The sequence below is a fragment of the Cervus elaphus genome, chromosome 26 (assembly GCF_910594005.1).
Source record: "Cervus elaphus chromosome 26, mCerEla1.1, whole genome shotgun sequence".
In the NCBI taxonomy this organism is placed as follows: Eukaryota; Metazoa; Chordata; class Mammalia; order Artiodactyla; family Cervidae; genus Cervus; species Cervus elaphus.
The window spans coordinates 18826581-18844446 of record NC_057840.1 but is presented as its reverse complement, the minus strand read 5'-3'; the positions used below and the strand labels follow the sequence as shown (position 1 = coordinate 18844446).

The window sequence follows — 17866 nt, the reverse complement described above, 5'->3', positions numbered from 1 at the left end:
TATTATTTAAATGGACAGCATCCACTTCTTCTGGGCAGCAGAGTGAGCATCTGCCTTCTCTACAGTTAGAAAAGATGTAGTGAAGTTTCTATTAAGAGGATTTAAATTTGCATCTTTCAAGGAATTCTGAGAGAGCATCTGCTACTATACATGTTGCAGTCTCTATTGAAGGGTTTGTCGCACACAGATTTTTAGGTTAAAAAAAAGGAAGCCCCAGAGATTAAATGCCCAAGGAGGGGGGAAACATAAGCAAAATATGGAGTTATTCTCTTAAGGCATTCTCTTTAATTCTCTTTAACATACTCTATGTCAGTAGAAGTAGACATAGAGTAATACCAGTCATGAAGCTCATGTCAAGGTTTGCTTGTAAGAGGTTTACTGAAATAAAAACTTGGGAGAAAGTAAAGTTTCAAACTTAGAAGGATAGTGGGCATGTATGTAACTGGACCGAATGATTTTGAAAGCTATAGATTTTGTCAGTTTCAGTATTTGTTTATCTCACTTAGGTTAGTATAAGCCTGTGAGCTTCCCTGGGCCACTTGGATGTGTGCACATGTGTGTGTGTTTCCTGTCTGAGAACTCAATCAATTCATATGCAGAGACGAAATCATTTCTTTGATTCAGTAAGTTATTGTTGGATATTAAGTTTTAGTGGTTTTGAGTTGAATGGAATTTTTATCACATTCTAAAGCACAACTAAAAAGTTATAATCAGAGAAGAGAAAGTCAATACCAATATTTTCTCATTTACTATTTCTACCAGAGATCCTGCTGAGTATTTTAAAGATATAGTTTATACAGTATCTAATCCAAAATAAAAATTCTTAAAGCACAAGAGCCAACCACATATTTCTGATATGCCAATATTCATGTCAAAACTGCTAAAGGTATATTTAAATTCATCATACACTACTTTCAAATTCTCACTTTAGTGTTCTATTAGAAGTTGGGTGGTAAATTTATTCCATCTGGTTTCAAAAGTACCACTAAAAACCCTAAAGGGTCATTGATTTCATTTACGTCTAGTAAAAAATAATAATTGAAATGAAATAAAGCTATAACCTTGGGTAAAATCACGTTAAACTTCTCTTTTGTGTGTGTGTTTCATAGATTTGAGAGGAATAATAATTTTAAGAATTCTTTTTCAGAATGAGACTCATCCATTTTACCCAACAGAAATACCAGCAAGTTATATGTTATCACCATATATGTATAAAAAATTCAAGTTCCTAAAAGGTTAAAGTGTGTTTTCTATTATCCTGTATATGTAAAATCATTCTATACATTAGACAGAAATAAGTAGCAAGGTTAATTTATATCAGGTTTTAGAGAGGTGATTATTATTTCTTATTATCTAAAACTGAAAGACTTGCCCAAGAATACTGATCTTTCATACTGTCTATTAAAGAAAACAGTAAAATCTCTCTAAACAGAATTTAAAATTTTATTATCCAGTAAAAACAGTGACTCAATGAAGAAAGAATAAGAAAGAAAATGCTATTACACATATTTCCAGCCCATACATTTATGGGATATGCTGTACAACATATCTTTTACTTGAGATGCCTTAAAACTGGGTTTAAGACCTTGTCAATTAAAAAAAAAAGAATTATTTAAGACACTGACTAACTTGGCTTATCTTCCTCTCAGCTATCTGTTAATTTCAGCATAGTATGGGGGCTGAGTACGTGTTTTGGAGCCCAGTAGATTCTAAAGTTTCAAATCCCAATTCTACCACTTAGCAGGCAAAGTTAGATGCAAGTTTTATGTTGATGGACCTTACAGTATCTTCTCTACAAAAATTATATGATAAACATATTTATTACAAAAGGTTGGTAACTAATTAGTGGAAATGTCAAACACAAGATGCAGATTCAGTAATAATAATCTCCATCTTCATTCATACTGTGATTATAGATAAACACTTTAATTTCACTGTGAAACCAGGAGATAAAGAATCAATTTGAATGGACCATTTTAAAAAGAGAAAGAAAAGTCTATTTCAGTATAGTTGTGCGAATCTCTTCCCAGTGCCCATGCTAGTCTGTTATTTCAAATTTCATCATCTAAATACCTAATGACTCAGACCATTAGCACTCAGATTATATACCTTATTACCGTACTTATTCAGCTATCCTGAGGCTATTTTTCTTGGGTTCTTTCAGTTTGTTGTTACTGCTTTTACTTTCTCTTCATTTAAGGTTGGAAATGAAAAGATAAATTAGGAAGAGAAAATAAATGCAATCAAACCGGTCAGAAGTACTATATAAATAGGTCTCGCAAGGTTTTATCCAGAAGAGGAATAAATAGGGAATGTTAATGACTAGAATTAGGTTTCAGATTATCTATAAAATTTAATGATCCATGATAGCACTAGGAGCAGGATCTGTGACTATTGTGCAGTCATTAACCTAAATTGCATCCTGGTTAATAATCTGGAAAAGCTAATGCTGATTCCAAAGATAAAATGAATTGTGGCTGAGACACTAAAAGCACCAGCAGCAGCAGATAGGGCTGTACTGTATGGGACAGCAAGGCAAGACTTCCTTTGTGAAGACATTTCTCTTCTCAGTATATGCCAGTAAATATATATCTTTCATGAACACAGTTTAGCTTTTGTTTATTTTGCATACACAATGTCTCCCTTGACAGAAACTTTACTTTTCTCTTGAGCTACATTTCTATCTTTCCAAGTTTTTTTCGAGGTTATCTGCATATATCTAGGAAAGATATGTTTTAATAGTTGGATACAACTGTTCTTATCTTTTAAAATTCTTACCTCTAAATCATTAAAAAATAAGTGTGTATCAGCAAGATTAAAAATCATTTCCTCCATTCGAAGTCCAAGGGTTACAGCCATGGGGGGATCCTGAAAAGGAAATGCACATAGTGTGAAGTAATTTTTAATAATAACTGTGGTTACTGAAAATTATCTTAAGTGCATACGGTTGTGGGGATGGGGAGACTGTAGGGATTTTTAACCTAAGAATGCAAAAGATTTTCCTGATTAACAGAAAAGGTGCCTTTCTAAAGTGTTATCTAAAATATGCTAGACATACTGATATATCTGTGAATTTACAGAAATTGATATGCACAGAAAGATGACTTAGATATGCTTTCACATAAAGCAATATATTCATGAGAAGAGGAGGAAGGAAGCAAGCTGGTCCATAGGAGTTTACTAATACTCCACAGAAAGTCCTTTGGAGAAAGGTAATTCCCCACTGAAGAATGGAGCGGATCTGTTAAAGAGAGTAAAGGACATCCTTTTAAGAACGACAACCAAGAAGTGGAAAAGAGAGAGAAAGGTAGATTTATTGGATGTTTGTAGGACCTGAGTTGGCAATGCTGTCTGCAGTGGGATAGGAAAAGCTGGTAGAGACTGATGGGACCACACCTTCATTACTAATTGCATTTTGATCAACAGACAATATTTATCTGAATCTTTATAAAGTATGATCTCACCTGCATTTGACTAGGGATGAAGAAGGAAGGGTAGAGGATGGCTAAGAAACATTAATACAGCAAATGTAATATATAAATGTATAAAAATAAAATACATACATCTAGAAGTTTAATGAAAGTAAGGAGATTAGCAAAAAGTCAAAGTGACTTAATTTTTGTTTACAGAAACCAAGAGATTGTAGAGCAGCAAGGAGCTGAGAACGAAAACCGGAGTTGGTACTTTACCACAATTAATTACAGTTGAAAGCCTGGCACAGAGGTGTGAAACTTTATTTTAAAAAGTGAGGAGAGTTTAGGGCTGGAGCTAGGGCAATAATTCATGCACAAACCTTGTGTTTAAAATTTCAAACTTGGAATGATCTCTAAAGGAGGACTGCTCTGGATGTGACTCTGGAGATGAGAAAATAGAAAGCCTGGAATCTTCAGAATCTGAGACCAGAATGGGTGTTAGCAGGGAGAAGAAAATGGTTTCAGATGCAGCTGACAAGTCTAGAGGATACTATTGGTTTTGGCTGAGAAGTTATTTTGGAAGACCTTGGAGGCTGATTTGGGTTGAGTGGCTGGGCTAGGAGCCAGATTGTAGGGATCTGAGGACAGAGAACCACACTTGTGTTTTCAATGATCTAATAAATGGCATTTCAAGAAATGTATTTAAACTGGGGGAAATATAATGCTAAGTTCAGTGTATTTTATGATAAGAATATACAACCCAGGTCAGGACAAGCATTGTTCATATAGACTCCCAAGCTTACTCTACTTAGCAAGCAGAAGACTCTCTTCATTCCACACCTATACACCAAGAATCATTCTTTTCCCTTTTACTTCTAATATGCTTTGTGGGGGGAGACCTTAGCGTGTACGCATATTTGAAGTGTTATTCTCCTATTCTGTAGTGATGAAAACCTACAGAACAGGAATTGAGTGCTTAGAAGGAAAGAGGTCACTGAGATGTTGAGCAAAGCTAAGACTTGATGTGGGAGAAGACAAAGAGAAGACAATCATGTTGGGTGTCAACATAATATTATAACTGCTTTTGTCTCTTTCTTGGAGATTTCTGTGGATTTCATAGCTAGACATTCTCTCTTCTCAAAAACAGAGATTCATTGTTCACATACTTGATGGCATCTTGGTACTGTGTCCTCCGGTCAGTATTACTCTACTGCTAAATTCATCTTTCTTCCAGTAACAGGATCATTTGGAGCACCCAAGTGCTCCACACACCCACACACCCAAAGTGACAGTGAAAGTCACCCAGTCGTGTCCGACTCTGTGACCCCATGGACTGTAGAGTCCATGGAATTCTCCAGGCCAGAATACTGGAATGGGTAGCCTTTCCCTTCGCCAGGGGATCTTTCCAACCCAGGGATCGAACCCAGGTCTCCCACACTGCAGGCAGATTCTTTACCAGCTGAGCTACCAGGGAAGCAAGATCAAATAAATTCCGTTTCATCCAACAAGTATTCATTCAAGATCTAGAACAAAAATATTAAGTGCCCATTTTGTGTCTCAAAGAGTTTCAAAACTCAGAGTGATCTCTTGCTCTGTTTCCTTCAAGTATAAAATTCTTCTTATTTCTTTTTGTTGTTGTTTGTGTTTTGTTGCTGATGTTGACAGGTAACCTCTGAAGGTTAAAAAAAAAATTGTCTTTTTTCTGTTAAAAAGTCCTATTTCTAGTCTCTTTTATTATGAGGGGGATGGGTGTGGGGATTGAATAGGCTAATGACACAAAAAAACTTGTAAATATTCTGTCTAGTCATGGGACCATGAACAAAAAGCCTACAGAAATATCAGGAAAAATCAAATGTAATTATAGCATGAAAACATATAATTCCATTAGTGACACTCTATGCTTTTGAGGAATGTTCACTGATGCAAGACAATAAAACTGAGTTCCACAGGACTCTGTTAGGTTTCTGATGATTACTGCCCCAAAGATATTATATTTCAGATGGGGGTTCAGAAATGTCTTTATAGGAAAGGTTTTCCTTCTTGAGACTAGATTGCTTAAAGTCTCATCCTATTATTTGCCAATTCTTCTTTCTTAAGTTTTAGATACAATTTTTAAATTTCTTATGTTCATGCCTCACATTCTTTGCATTTACAGATCAGATTTATGGGAAGGGGGAAAACATACTGTTCCTCTCTGATTGTTACTTTCATTGATGCCACGCTTCTGTAGTATGTAACTCTCCATGCAACCCAAGCAGTGATAGGAAAATCCATAAAGAATGCATTTGGGGCAGCCAATGGACATGCAAACAAATATAATTTTTAAAAAACCAACAGGAATTCTGCAACAAGGAAGCCCAGCGTAGGATGTGATGAAAGCTGTTCTTGAGAATCGCACTGGAACGCGATCCTGTGGCAATGGAAGGGGCCGTCGGTTTACTTCTTGAGCTATGGCAATCCCACATCACACAGTCTCCTAGAGCCAGGACTCAGTGAAGCATTTTGGCAAAACATCATTTGTTAACTGAGAGAGTTTCGGTTTGAGGTCTGCCTGAGTGTGAACTAGCTGTATTTTGCTAAGGTTTCGAGAGAGCCAGGCCTGTTGAAAGCTATGTTGAAGGCCTGGCACAGAAGGGCTACCAACAGCCATCCCACAAGCCAAGGAAAACCATGCTTGTAAGAGGTGCTGGTCTTGTCTGCAAGAGAAGGTCGAGTGAGGGCTTACTTTCATCTATCTAATATTACTCCCCCCCCCTCCAGCTTACTAAGTCACTGGAATAGCTAACTCTAAATAAGCAGATTCCAGTGCCCTGTTTTCCAATGGAAGGGCCCACAGATTTAAGAATCCAAACAGATGAGCAGGAATTTGGTGGAGGTCACTCTCATGGTGGGCACCCTCTCCCTCGCCAGACCACCAGGCATGAGTTGTCAGAGCCTACAATCCCACGGTTTTATCAGGCATTTGAGAGTTAAACATATTTCTGAACTGAAGCCAAGTTTTATACAGAGATGTTTGCTCGTTTTCATTAGATGTTTGTAGAATTACGGGCACCTTATGAATCAAGGGTTACTGCCTTTTCTCAGTTTAACTGTAGTGAGTGCTGAGTTTAGGGTCTGGAATGAAGTGACAGTGAAAACGTGGATAGAGGGGAAAAGTGGGATAATAAAGGCAGTAACAGGGTTTTGTAGCAGCTCTGATGCATATTATACATGTAGGACAGTTCCAATCAGCTCAAAGTTTCATGTGGGGCAAACTGAACCTCTGCCAATTGAAATTGACTCTATGTACTGCTCTATAAAATACTGAACCTATTCCCAAGACATCTGTTGGAGAGAGAGAGAGAGATGAGAGCCCCAGAAACAGACAGAGGGGAGATGAAGAAAACGAGCAGCTCCTGGCCCTCAGCTGTGTGTTTCTCAGCCGGATGTGACCGCTGTAGAACAAAATCAGGATCAAGGACGGCGCGTCTCTATATCAAAATTCTAACGCCTATTAGCCGTGTTAGCACAGAGCATGAGTTGGAGCCAGACAGTCTGTCTAGGGGCCTCTGCCCTGCACTGGCCCATCAGCTGGAATTCCTTCTCCAGGGACACACTATAAAAATATCTCAGGAGAGGCAGCAATTATGCATTTTTAAAGAAATGGGTTCTTTTTTTTTCCCTAAAGAACTCAAGCGCTTGGAACAGTTACTCCCTGGAGACCTGAAGCAAGTCTGTAGACATGTGCACACAGAGGCCAAAGTTCATTACAGGAAAAGGAAGACAAACCAGCTCCACGAATCAAGGTGGAGACAGCTAGTGGGTTAGTTAGAATACAGAAACTCTTTTCATCAGCGACAAGAAATGCCATTGACATTCAGTTGTGAATCAGAAGGGAAATTTTGCAATTGAACTGTTTGTCTCTAATGGAGAGCCAGTGGGCTTATGCATTCTCAGGGGGCATTGGAGAAAGGTTTCAACAACTATTCATGCATTTAGCACGTATTTATTGAGTGTCTACTATGTGTCAGACATGGTCAAATTCTGGGCAGAGAGCAGAAAATTAAATAAGCAAAGTCCCAGCTCTTATGGGGTTTATTTCATTACTGGATGAGCCCTCTGATAAATTCATGGACAAAAGCCTAGGAAAACATTCCAGGTGGTGAAAAATCAGTCAGCAGACACAGAGGGTGTGGGGCTGGGTGGTGAAGACTCACATAAAGAAAGTGCAGGGGAAGCCTTTCTCAGGAGATGACAGTTGAGGATAGGAGACCTGGGAAAAGGGAGGGCTCGGCCATGCACAGGTGGGGCACTTGGGGATATCTGGAGAGGCGACTGAGGTCAGTGCGTGTGGGAGAGTGTGAGGCAGAGTGACCCGGGGAAGGACATGACGTGGACCAAGAATTTTAATAAAGAGGGAGTGCTCCCTGGATCACATGCAGGTGAGAGGGACCCCAGGCAGATAAACCCTGCATCTGGTATGCAGGTCACTTCTCAGACTTGAAGAGAGTTGCTGGACTGGCAAGTGAGGGAAGAGCAGAGAAAGTGGGCAGTGACTGGAAAATGGCTTAAAAGGCTTTGCTGGTGATTGGACCGGTACAGCACATAAAAGGCGGCCTAGAGGGGCAGGGGGACGGGAGGGAGGTCTGAGAGGGAGGGGATACATGCATACGCATACTTATGGCTGATTTACATTGTACAACAGAAACCAACACAACTTTGTAAAGCAAGTAATCCTCCAATTAAAAATAAATGGTTACAAAAGAGCAATGGAAATAATCCAGAAAAGTGGGACACTTAGGACTCAGGAATGAAAGGGGTCTTTTCAGGAGGCGATTCACTGGGTTAAGTGAGAAGGCCTGGAGCCAGGGTGTGGTGGGGGTGCAGAGAGCAGGAAAAGAATAGGGTTCGGGTGCAAAGATAAAGTGACTCTTCCTGTTTGCTTTCTTATCTTAAAGTGATAGAGCATTGTGCAGAATGGAGAGGGGGGCTTTGCGGAGGTGAGAGGAGAGAAGGTTTGAAATAATAAGCTGAAAGAGTTAGACCAGCAGTGCTGGGATCCACTGGAGACCTGCGGCCACATTCAGCTGCTTGAGGTGCAGGCAGGGTGTCGGGCAAGGTTTTTTGTTTCTTTTGCTGATGTTGGGTGTGTGGTTTTTTTGTCTGCTTGTTTGTTTTTGCAAGGTGAGTCTGATGGAGAAAAAGAGGGATGAAGATGATGAGACTTTATGCAAAAGAAGGGCTGGGATGATCACGTCTGAGGCACAGGCTCTCCAACTTGACAACACATTAGAAACACCTGAGGAACTTTGAAAAATCCTGCTTCCCAGGCCACTGCCTTGTACCAGTTCAATCAGATATGCTCTAAGGTGGGGCTCATGCACCAGCAATTTCAAAGCTCTCCAGTGATTCCAGTGAACACAAGACTGAGCATCAGCAGAGTAAGACCTTGCTACTCAAAGTGTGGCTCACAGACCGGCAACACAGGCATCGGCTGAGCACCTCTTAGACAGGCAGACTCATAGTGAAGAGGGAATTCATACGGCCAGGACTCCATCTCAGGCCTATCTGTGCTGATCATGCTCGGCTGCCTCTCCAGTGGACTCTGAACTCTCTGCTTAGTGCCTGTGGGAACGACAATGGAAGGATAAGACCCCCTCCGGACAGGGGAATCTTGAAGATCACATCCAGGTTACTCATTGCCTAAGAAGAAACATACTGTAATCACCCGTCTCCGGACAGGTCATAAAATTTTTTCCGTATCTATCAGGATGTAATCACAGGCTTATCAATTATTAACTGGTTGGAACGTGACCACAAGCTTATTGATTATTAACTGTTTGGAATGTAACTGCGGGCTTATTGATTATTGACTGTTTGAACACATAACATGTGAATGATGGGGTTACTGTAGTTGTATTTACCCTACCTTTGTTTATGTAAGTTTCAAGGGAATTGGGGTGGTGGGTTTGGACACATACACATGGGGTATAAAAGATTTTCACAAATGCTGGTCGGGGTCCTTGGCTAAGAGGAGACTCTGCCTTGGGCCCGCCGGTGTAATAAACTGCACTCCACTATCTGTATTGTCCTTCTGAGTGAGTTTGTTTCCTGGAAAGCGTGGCTATAACAATAGAACTATCCCAGAGATCTACTGAAGCAGAATGTGTAGTTTAACAAGATCACCTGGTGATTCATACACATGTTAATATTTAAAAAGCCCTGATCTAAGAGCTCTCCTGAAAGCCTGGGACTGTTATGGAAGACCAGAGCTAGCATGGCCTTCTGGTTTCCCAGCAGTTAAACCTCTGAGATGCTCCCAATGACTCTGAAGACGTGAGCCAGGTTGATGACTGAGTAGAATGACAATTCTATGTAATTTCTTGGGAATTATGCTTCCCTAGAAATAGTTTAAAGTTATGAGTAAGAATGCACTGTCCCAGTTTCATCTCCATAAAGATCTTCTGTGGACTTAGGGACCAAGTGACTTGCGCTGCCCCTTTTCTTAGTCATGTATCCAACTACTTGCTAGAGAGCAGGTAAACATGAAAAGCTAGCAAATCTTTTCTCTGTATTAAAACGATTCGTTCAAAATCCAAGTGTTTGATGGAAGCATCGTATTTGTAATTAGACAGTAGACGATATTAAGAAATCAGAAACTATGAAGGTAATATCACACAGCTTATCTACTACTACTAGCTTCTATTGTTTAGATCAGAAGAGAATCCAATGAACAAAGCTCACCCACATCTATTAAACTAATAACAGATTAAATATACTTCGAGGGGAATCATAGCAATACTAATATGCTACAACTAGAACTGCTATACTATTTACCATGGTTATTACAGAGACTTTGGATGGATGGAACTTGCTTCCAGCCTATAATATGTCACAAATACTTTAAAATGCAAAAATAGCATACATAGTATTACGTTTATACAATACATCATTTATAGCATAGCACTTGGATAGAAAGGGAAAAGTTAAGACAATGGCAAGAAAGACCATGGGAGGGTGACCTAGAAAGCTCAGGACCGAGAGAAAAGTGATGGAGACAGCAAATGACGGCACACCTCAGGACCTGGAGAAAGGTGGGTGAGCACCTTAGTGAAAGATTGCAGTAAAGAGGAGGAGACATGAATGTAGAGAAAGGAGAGTTCATAATGAGTTACGCAAACTTAATAATCTCATCTGTCCCTCCAACTCCCCAAGAGATGAGGCTGAATGTTCATTAGCCGAGATCACAAACTGAGACTGAAACTTTAGGGAGGGTTATAAAAGGTGCCTCCAGAAGTTGTGTTTTTTAAGAAACAAATTACCACTTATCTTTCTCATGTATTAGTTCCAAGTTTTGCCATCTCTCAAATTCCCTCTGAGGATTTGAGAAATGTCATTATCTTTAATTTAGCTCTACTTTTACATATGTATGTACAGTTGACCCTTGAGCAACAAAGGTTTGAACCATGTAGGTCCATTTATATGTGGAGTTTTTTTCAATGTACATCTGGAACTTTTTTTGAGATTTGCGATAATTTGAAAAAACTTGCAGGCCAACCACATAGCCTAGAAATATGAAAAAAAATATTCTGAAGTTAGGTATATCATGAATGCATAAAATATAAATAGATACTAGTCTATTTTACCATTTAATACCATACGATACACACAAATCTATTAAGACAAGTTAAAATTGATCAAAACTTATGCACAGACTATTCATGACGCCATTCAGTCAAGAGTAATGTATACAAATATAAAAATGCAGTATTAAACTGTAACTGAAATAAATTAACTATACTCCACATTGTACTACTGTAATAATTTTGTAGCTATCTCCTGTTACTACTCTGGTGAGCTCAAGTGTTGCAAGTATCTGCCTGAAATGCTGAGTGATGCTAATCATCTCCTTGTGAGCAGTTCATTTCTACAGTAAAAAGTGATCTCTTGCAGTTCTTGTATATTTTGTGTTGTGTTTACTGCAATACCATAAACCTTAAATAACTCCAGGGGACCCAGACGAAGTGCCCCTAGTGATGCTAGAAGTGCACTCAAGAAGCAAAGTCATGACATGAACAACAAAAAAACCTGAATTACTCGGTATGCACCATAGCTTGAAGTCTGCAGCTGTGCCTACCCTCCACCTCAAGGTAAGTAAATCCAGCGTAAGGACTATTGCAAACAAATAAACAAAACCAGGAAATTTGTGAAGCCATGGGTGCAGCTACACCAGCAGGCTCAAAACCTTTGTTCTTTTTCAGAAATACCTGTTTATCTCACAAGGAAAATCCAGCTTTGATGTGGGTGCAGCATTGCTTTAAGAAAGGCATACCTGTAGACACTAGAATGATTTGAGAAAAGGTGAAGTAATTGTTTGGCAACTTAAGAATCTGCCTGCAACGCAGGAGACCTGGGTTCGATCCCTGAGTTGGGAAGATTCCCCGGAGAAGGGAATGGCAATCCACTCCAGTATTCTTGCAACTAATCCTTTCATTTTCAAACCAAAAGGAAGGTGAAAGAGCTAAAGCTGGAGAAACTAATGCCAGCAAAGATGGTGTGACAATTTTAGAAAGAGGCTTGGCTTTAAAAATGTCATGATAGTAGGAGAAGAAGCTTCATCTACCACGGGACAGCAGACGAATTCCCAGACACCACTAAGAAAATCACAGAGAGAGAGAATATCTACTGAAGAGATTTCTACTGTAGATGAAAGTGCCCAATTCTGGAAAAAAAGATGCCGCCAAGGACACTTGGTAATGAGGAGCAGCGAGAACCAGGATTTAAGGCAGGAAGGGACAGTCTAATACCACTGCTTTGTGCAAATGCAGCAGGATTTATGATCAGGATCACCCTTACATATAAAGCTGCTAACCCCAAGCCTTGAAGGGGAAGGAGAAACACCAGCTGCCAGTCTTCTGACTGTATAACAAGAAGGCCTGACAATGAGAACACTTTAGCTGGACTGGTTCTACTGATGCTCTATCCCTGAAGTCAGAAAGTAACTTCTTAGTAAGGGACTACCTTTTAAAGTTCTTTGGAATCTGCCAATGCCCCTAGCTACTCAGATCCCATGAATTCAACACTGAAGGCTCTGTAAAGAGTTCTACTTTCTTCTAAACACAACATCTCTAATTCAGTGTCTAGAACATGGGGTCAGGGGGCCCTTGAAGGCTCATTATACAGGGTTCTCTATGGGAAGTAGGAAGAGGACCTCAACAGAGAACATCATGAACATCTTGAAGGATTATGTCATCGAAAATGCCATCACTGGTATAGAAAAAGTCCTGAAAGCCATCAAACCAGTAATAGTAAACTCCTACTGGGGAAACTTGAGTCCAGATTTTGTGCCTGATGTCACAGGATTTACAAAAGAGCCAATCAAGAAAATCATGAAAGAGATGGTGGGTACAGCAAAGAAAGGTGGAGACAAAAGGTTTCAAGATATAGATCATAGAGAAATTCAAGTGCTAATAAACACCACCCCAGAGGAATTAACAGGGGACAACTTGATGGAGGTGAGTGCTTCTGAACCAATGATAGACGGTGAGGAAGAAAAAGCAGTATCAGAAAACAAGCTGTACACTCTTTGATATATATCACAGAAAGACGCTCCGTGATCCACCTACAGGAATGGAAACAAAACCAAAAATAAACAAACGGGACAGATTAAACTTAAATAATTTTGCATAGCAAAGGAACCAATAAACAAGATTAAAAGACAACCTCCGAATGGGAGAAAATAGTTGCAAATTAAACAACTGACAAAGGATTAATCTCCAGAATATATAAACTCATACAACTCAATATTAGGGAAACAAACAATCCAATCAAAAAAAAAAAAGGCAGAAGATCTAAACAGACATTTCTCCAAAGAAGACATACAGATGGCCAATAAACACAAGAAAATATGCTCAACATCATTAAGTACAGAGACAAGCAAGGCAAAACTACAATGAGGTATCACCTCACACCAGTCACAATAGCCATCATTAAAAAAATCTACAAATAATAAAAGCTGGAGGGGATGTGGAGAGAAGTGAACCCTTCTACTCTGTTAGCAGGAATGTAAACTGATAGAGTCATTATGGAGAATAGTATGGAGATTCCTTAAAAACTAGGAACAAATCTACCATAGGACCCAGCAACCCCACTACTGGGCATATACCCTTAGAAAATCATATTTGAAAAAGACACGCGTACCCCAATGTTCATAGCAGCATGGTTGACAATGGCTAGGACATGGAGGCAACCTAGATGTCCATCAAAAGATGAATGGTTAAAGAAGATGTGGTACATATACGCAACGGAATATCACTCCGTCATAAGAAGGAACGAATCTGAGTCAGTTTCAGTGAGGTAGATCAATCTAGAGTCTGTTATACTGAGTGAAGTAAGAAAGAAAGAGAAACGAATACAAAGAAGGCTGACTGCTGAAGAACTGACGCTTCTGAACTGTGGTGCTGGAGAAGACTCTTTAGAGGCCCTTGGACTGCAAGGGGATCAATCCAGTCCATCCTAAAAGAAATCAACCCTGACTATTCATTGGAAGGACTGATGCTGAAGCTGAAGCTCCAATACTTTGGCCACCTGATGTGAAGAGCCGACTCACTGAAAGACACCCTATGCTGGGAAAGACTGAAAGCAAAAGAAGAGGGCAGCAGAGGATGATGGCTACACAGCGCCACTGACTCCACGGACATGAATCTCAGCAAACTCTGGGAGACAGTGAAGGACGGGGAGTCCTGGCGTGCTGCCGCCCATGGTCACAGAGAGCTGGACACGACTTAACGACTGAATAACAGCAACACAGAGTCTAGAAGAATGATACTGATGAACCTATTTGCAGGGAAGGACTGGAGATGCAGATGTAGAGATTGGACTTGCGGACACAGTGCGGGAGGGAGAGACTGGGACGAATGGAGAAAGTAGCATCAGCATATACACACTATCGGGTGTAAGATGGGTAGCTGGTGGGAAGTTCCTGGGTAGCACCTGGCTCCCAGCCTGCGCCTCTGTGATGACCTGGAGGGATGGGACGAGGGGAGGGGAGGGAGGTTAGCGAGGGAGGGGATGTATGGATAATTATGGCTGATCTGAGCTGTGGTATGGCAGAAACCAACACAGCATTGTAAAAATTTTAAAAATATTTAAATTAAAAAATTAATAAAAGAAAACAAACTGATGTTAGACCATCTGGCAGAAGCATTCTGTTGTTCAAAATGGTTTTTGATTTCTTTTATGACACGGACCCTTCTATGATATGGGAACTGAAACTAAAGCCAAGAGTGGAAGGACTGGACCATACAGAAACATTTATAGAGAAATGAAAAAGCCAGAGTCAGGCAGAAACTGTGACATGTTTCTGTAAAGTTACACTGAGTATGCCTGCTGGTCCGCCTCCCCTTCCACCTCGACCACCTGGCGAGACCTCAAGACCAACCCCTCCTCTTCCTCCTCCTCTCCAACCTAGCCACGGTGAAGAGGATGAAGGAAAAGACCTTATGAATAGTAACCATCGTGACAGCTAATAAGCTTATCTGTTGTGTCTCTGTGTTGCATGTCTTCATACATAAACCTAGTAAATGTATGTAAAGGACCGTATGAAACATTTTTGTCCCATAATCATCACTACCTAAGTTATCTGTCGTGTAGAACATCGTGCGCAAAGACTTGTATTGAAGTGTACAGCTTATCCTTACATGTGCGTAAGGTGAGAGATATATAAAATTAAGAATGTGTTAGTTTCCCTACTGTTTTATAACTTTTCTTTGAAAGAATTACATGACTGTACAGTATAGCCCTCTCTCTGGTAACTGGAAAAACTTCCTATCAGCTTATCGTCACAGGTAAGTGTTATTTCCTTTTTTAATGTGACAATGCCTCCAATACTGTATTATGAATCTGACTCTAACACTGTGTGCCATGAAAATTGTATAATGGTTCATTCATTGGTATATAGGCTAAAGCAATCACACTGCTGCTCTGTTATTAATGCATGAATCATTGTGCCTGTAAATAAATGTGTTTTTCTTTTTCACGTTATCTTTTTATTTTGGATGTCTACTGTTAGTAATAGCTATCACATCTCCAGTATTTTGTACCATGTCTTACATACTGACATAGGTACTGACAGGCAATTCATCTTATAAACAGATTACAAATTTCTGGTATTGATAAATACAGTGCGTGTGTGTTTGCTAAGTTACTTCAGTTGTGTTTGACTCTTTGCAACCCCATGGGCTATAGCCCTCCAGGCTCCTCTGTTCATAGGATTCTCCAGGCAGGCAATTTCCAATTTCTTCTCCAAGGGATCTTCCCAACCCAGGGATCGAACCCGTGCCTCCTGCATTAGCAGGTGGATTCTTTACCACTGAGCCACCAGGGAAGCCCCACTTATCTTCACGATAATCTCATCATTTAAAATCTAGTTCGTGCTACTTTGGGAGCCTTTCGAGGTAAGTGTGGGTGGATTGTTTCACATAAAAGTATCCAGTGCATTTATCCTGATAAGCATATCATTTCCCCAGTGCTGCTCTTATGTAAGAGGCTGTCTAAAATGGGCAGGTAGTATTGGGAGCTTGAATTTCAGTTTCACAATACAACTGTTCACTTTTCTTTCAGTCTTTCCCCTGACTTGGGCTATGGGCTTTACATCCTTCCTGTGGAATAACCTTACAGAGAATCACAGCCTCATAGCACATGACATATTAATGCTCCAAAACAAATCAAATCCCTGGAGCACGATTTATTTAGTTTCCTTCACTCCTCCCTCTAACCAAGAGGAATTACTGCAATGTCTCAGGTAAAATACTATATGCAATTAATCGGGGAACAGGAATAATCTTCATAAAATCTAACAGATGAGGGATGATTCCTCATCTGTGTCCTGCCAAATTTAGAAACTCTTATTTGAGAGCTGTGTGGTGCTGAAAGGTATCCATGCCCACTGGTGCTCAGTCAGCTCCACCGGCAGCAGGACTCAAATACCAGCTTCCTTCATTTGCCCTCACGGTAAATACCCAGTCACAGCTCTGCTTGGGAAAAGAACATGTTGCATTGACAACTGGACAGAGTCCAAAATGATCGCATCTTAGGGAGGTCCTTGGAAAACTCATAAATTATTTATTTATAAACTGAAGCAGGATTCTTCTAAAGTTTTTCTTTTAATTAAAACATAAAAGTTAGTTATACAGAGCAATTTATGAATTAAAAATGACATTCCTAAATTATTATGTTCTATGGGTTTTATTTTTATAGGTGGTGGGGAAAGACCAAAAGAGTGTAGAGATTAAGAGCAGGTGGAAGAGTTGTGGGTGCTGCTGGGCCATGAAAGAGGAGACAGACAGAACAGGCTCCATCTTGAAAGCAGGACTCCATCCTGGGTCAGACTGTGGACTTTGAGCTATGTGCCCTGTATCTATGGAAACGACATACCAACTGGAAAACTAGACCCCCCGATGAAGGCACCTCAGGATTTGTACCTAGATTCTCTTTCGCCTAAAAGAATGCTAATTATCTCTGTAACAGAACAAAATCGTAAATTCCATTATGCTTATGGGGCATGACCACAGGCCTATTGATAAATGTCCACTGTTTAACTATCTAGGCTTATGACACATGAATCATGGGTTAACTTTGATCATATCTCTCTTTTACCTTGTCCAGACTAGTTTCAGAGAATTTGGGAGGTGGGTTTGAGCATGTACACTTAGGGTATATAGTTCAGTTCAATTCAGTCGCTCAGTTGTGTCCGACTCTTTGCCACCCCATGAATCACAGCACGCCAGGCCTCCCTGTCTATCACCAACTCCCGGAGTTTACTCAAACTCATGCCCATTGAGTCGGTGATGCCATCCAGCCATCTCATCCTCTGTCGTCCCCTTCTCCTCCTGCCCCCAATCCCTCCCAGCATCAGGGTCTTTTCCAATGAGTCAACTCTTTGCATCAGGTGGCCAAAGTATTGGAGTTTCAGCTTCAGCATCAGTCCGTCCAATGAACACCCAGGACTGATCTCCTTTAGGATGGACTGGTTGGATCTCCTTGCAGTCCAAAGGACTCTCAAGAGTCTTCTCCAACACCATAGTTGAGAAGCATCAATTTTTCGGTGCTCAGCTTTCTTCACAGTCCAACTCTGACATCCATACATGACCACTGGAAAAACCATAACCTTGACCAGGTTTTCACAAAAACTGGTCGGGGTCCTTGGCTAAGAGGAGACTCTGCCTTGGGCCCGCCGGTGTAATAAACTGCACTCCACTATCTGCATGGTCCTTCTGAGTGAGTTAGTTTCCCAGAACGCGTGGCTACAACAGCCAAACCACTGGTGAGCTGGGTGACATGGTACCCATCACATGGTGGGGAGGGGCGGGGAGCGGTGAAAGCCAAGGAGATAGTAAAGCATTTAATAAGACCTTCAGCCACCTTATTGAAAATTCATTCCAAAAACAAAAAGTCTCAGGCTCCTACCCCTCAGA

At 40.4% G+C, this 17866-nt stretch overlaps 1 protein-coding gene across 12 annotated transcripts in view; it reads right to left on the bottom strand.

The window, feature by feature from the left end:
* The window catches only part of EYA4 (EYA transcriptional coactivator and phosphatase 4), a 306307-nt gene that overhangs the window by 23943 nt on the left and 264498 nt on the right, over positions 1–17866 (bottom strand). For all 12 annotated transcript variants that reach the window (XM_043888021.1, XM_043888020.1, XM_043888023.1 and 9 more), the window contains one exon: positions 2779–2868. In XM_043888021.1, coding sequence (XP_043743956.1) covers positions 2779–2868 — 90 coding nt within the window. The remainder of the gene's footprint in view (positions 1–2778; positions 2869–17866) is intronic.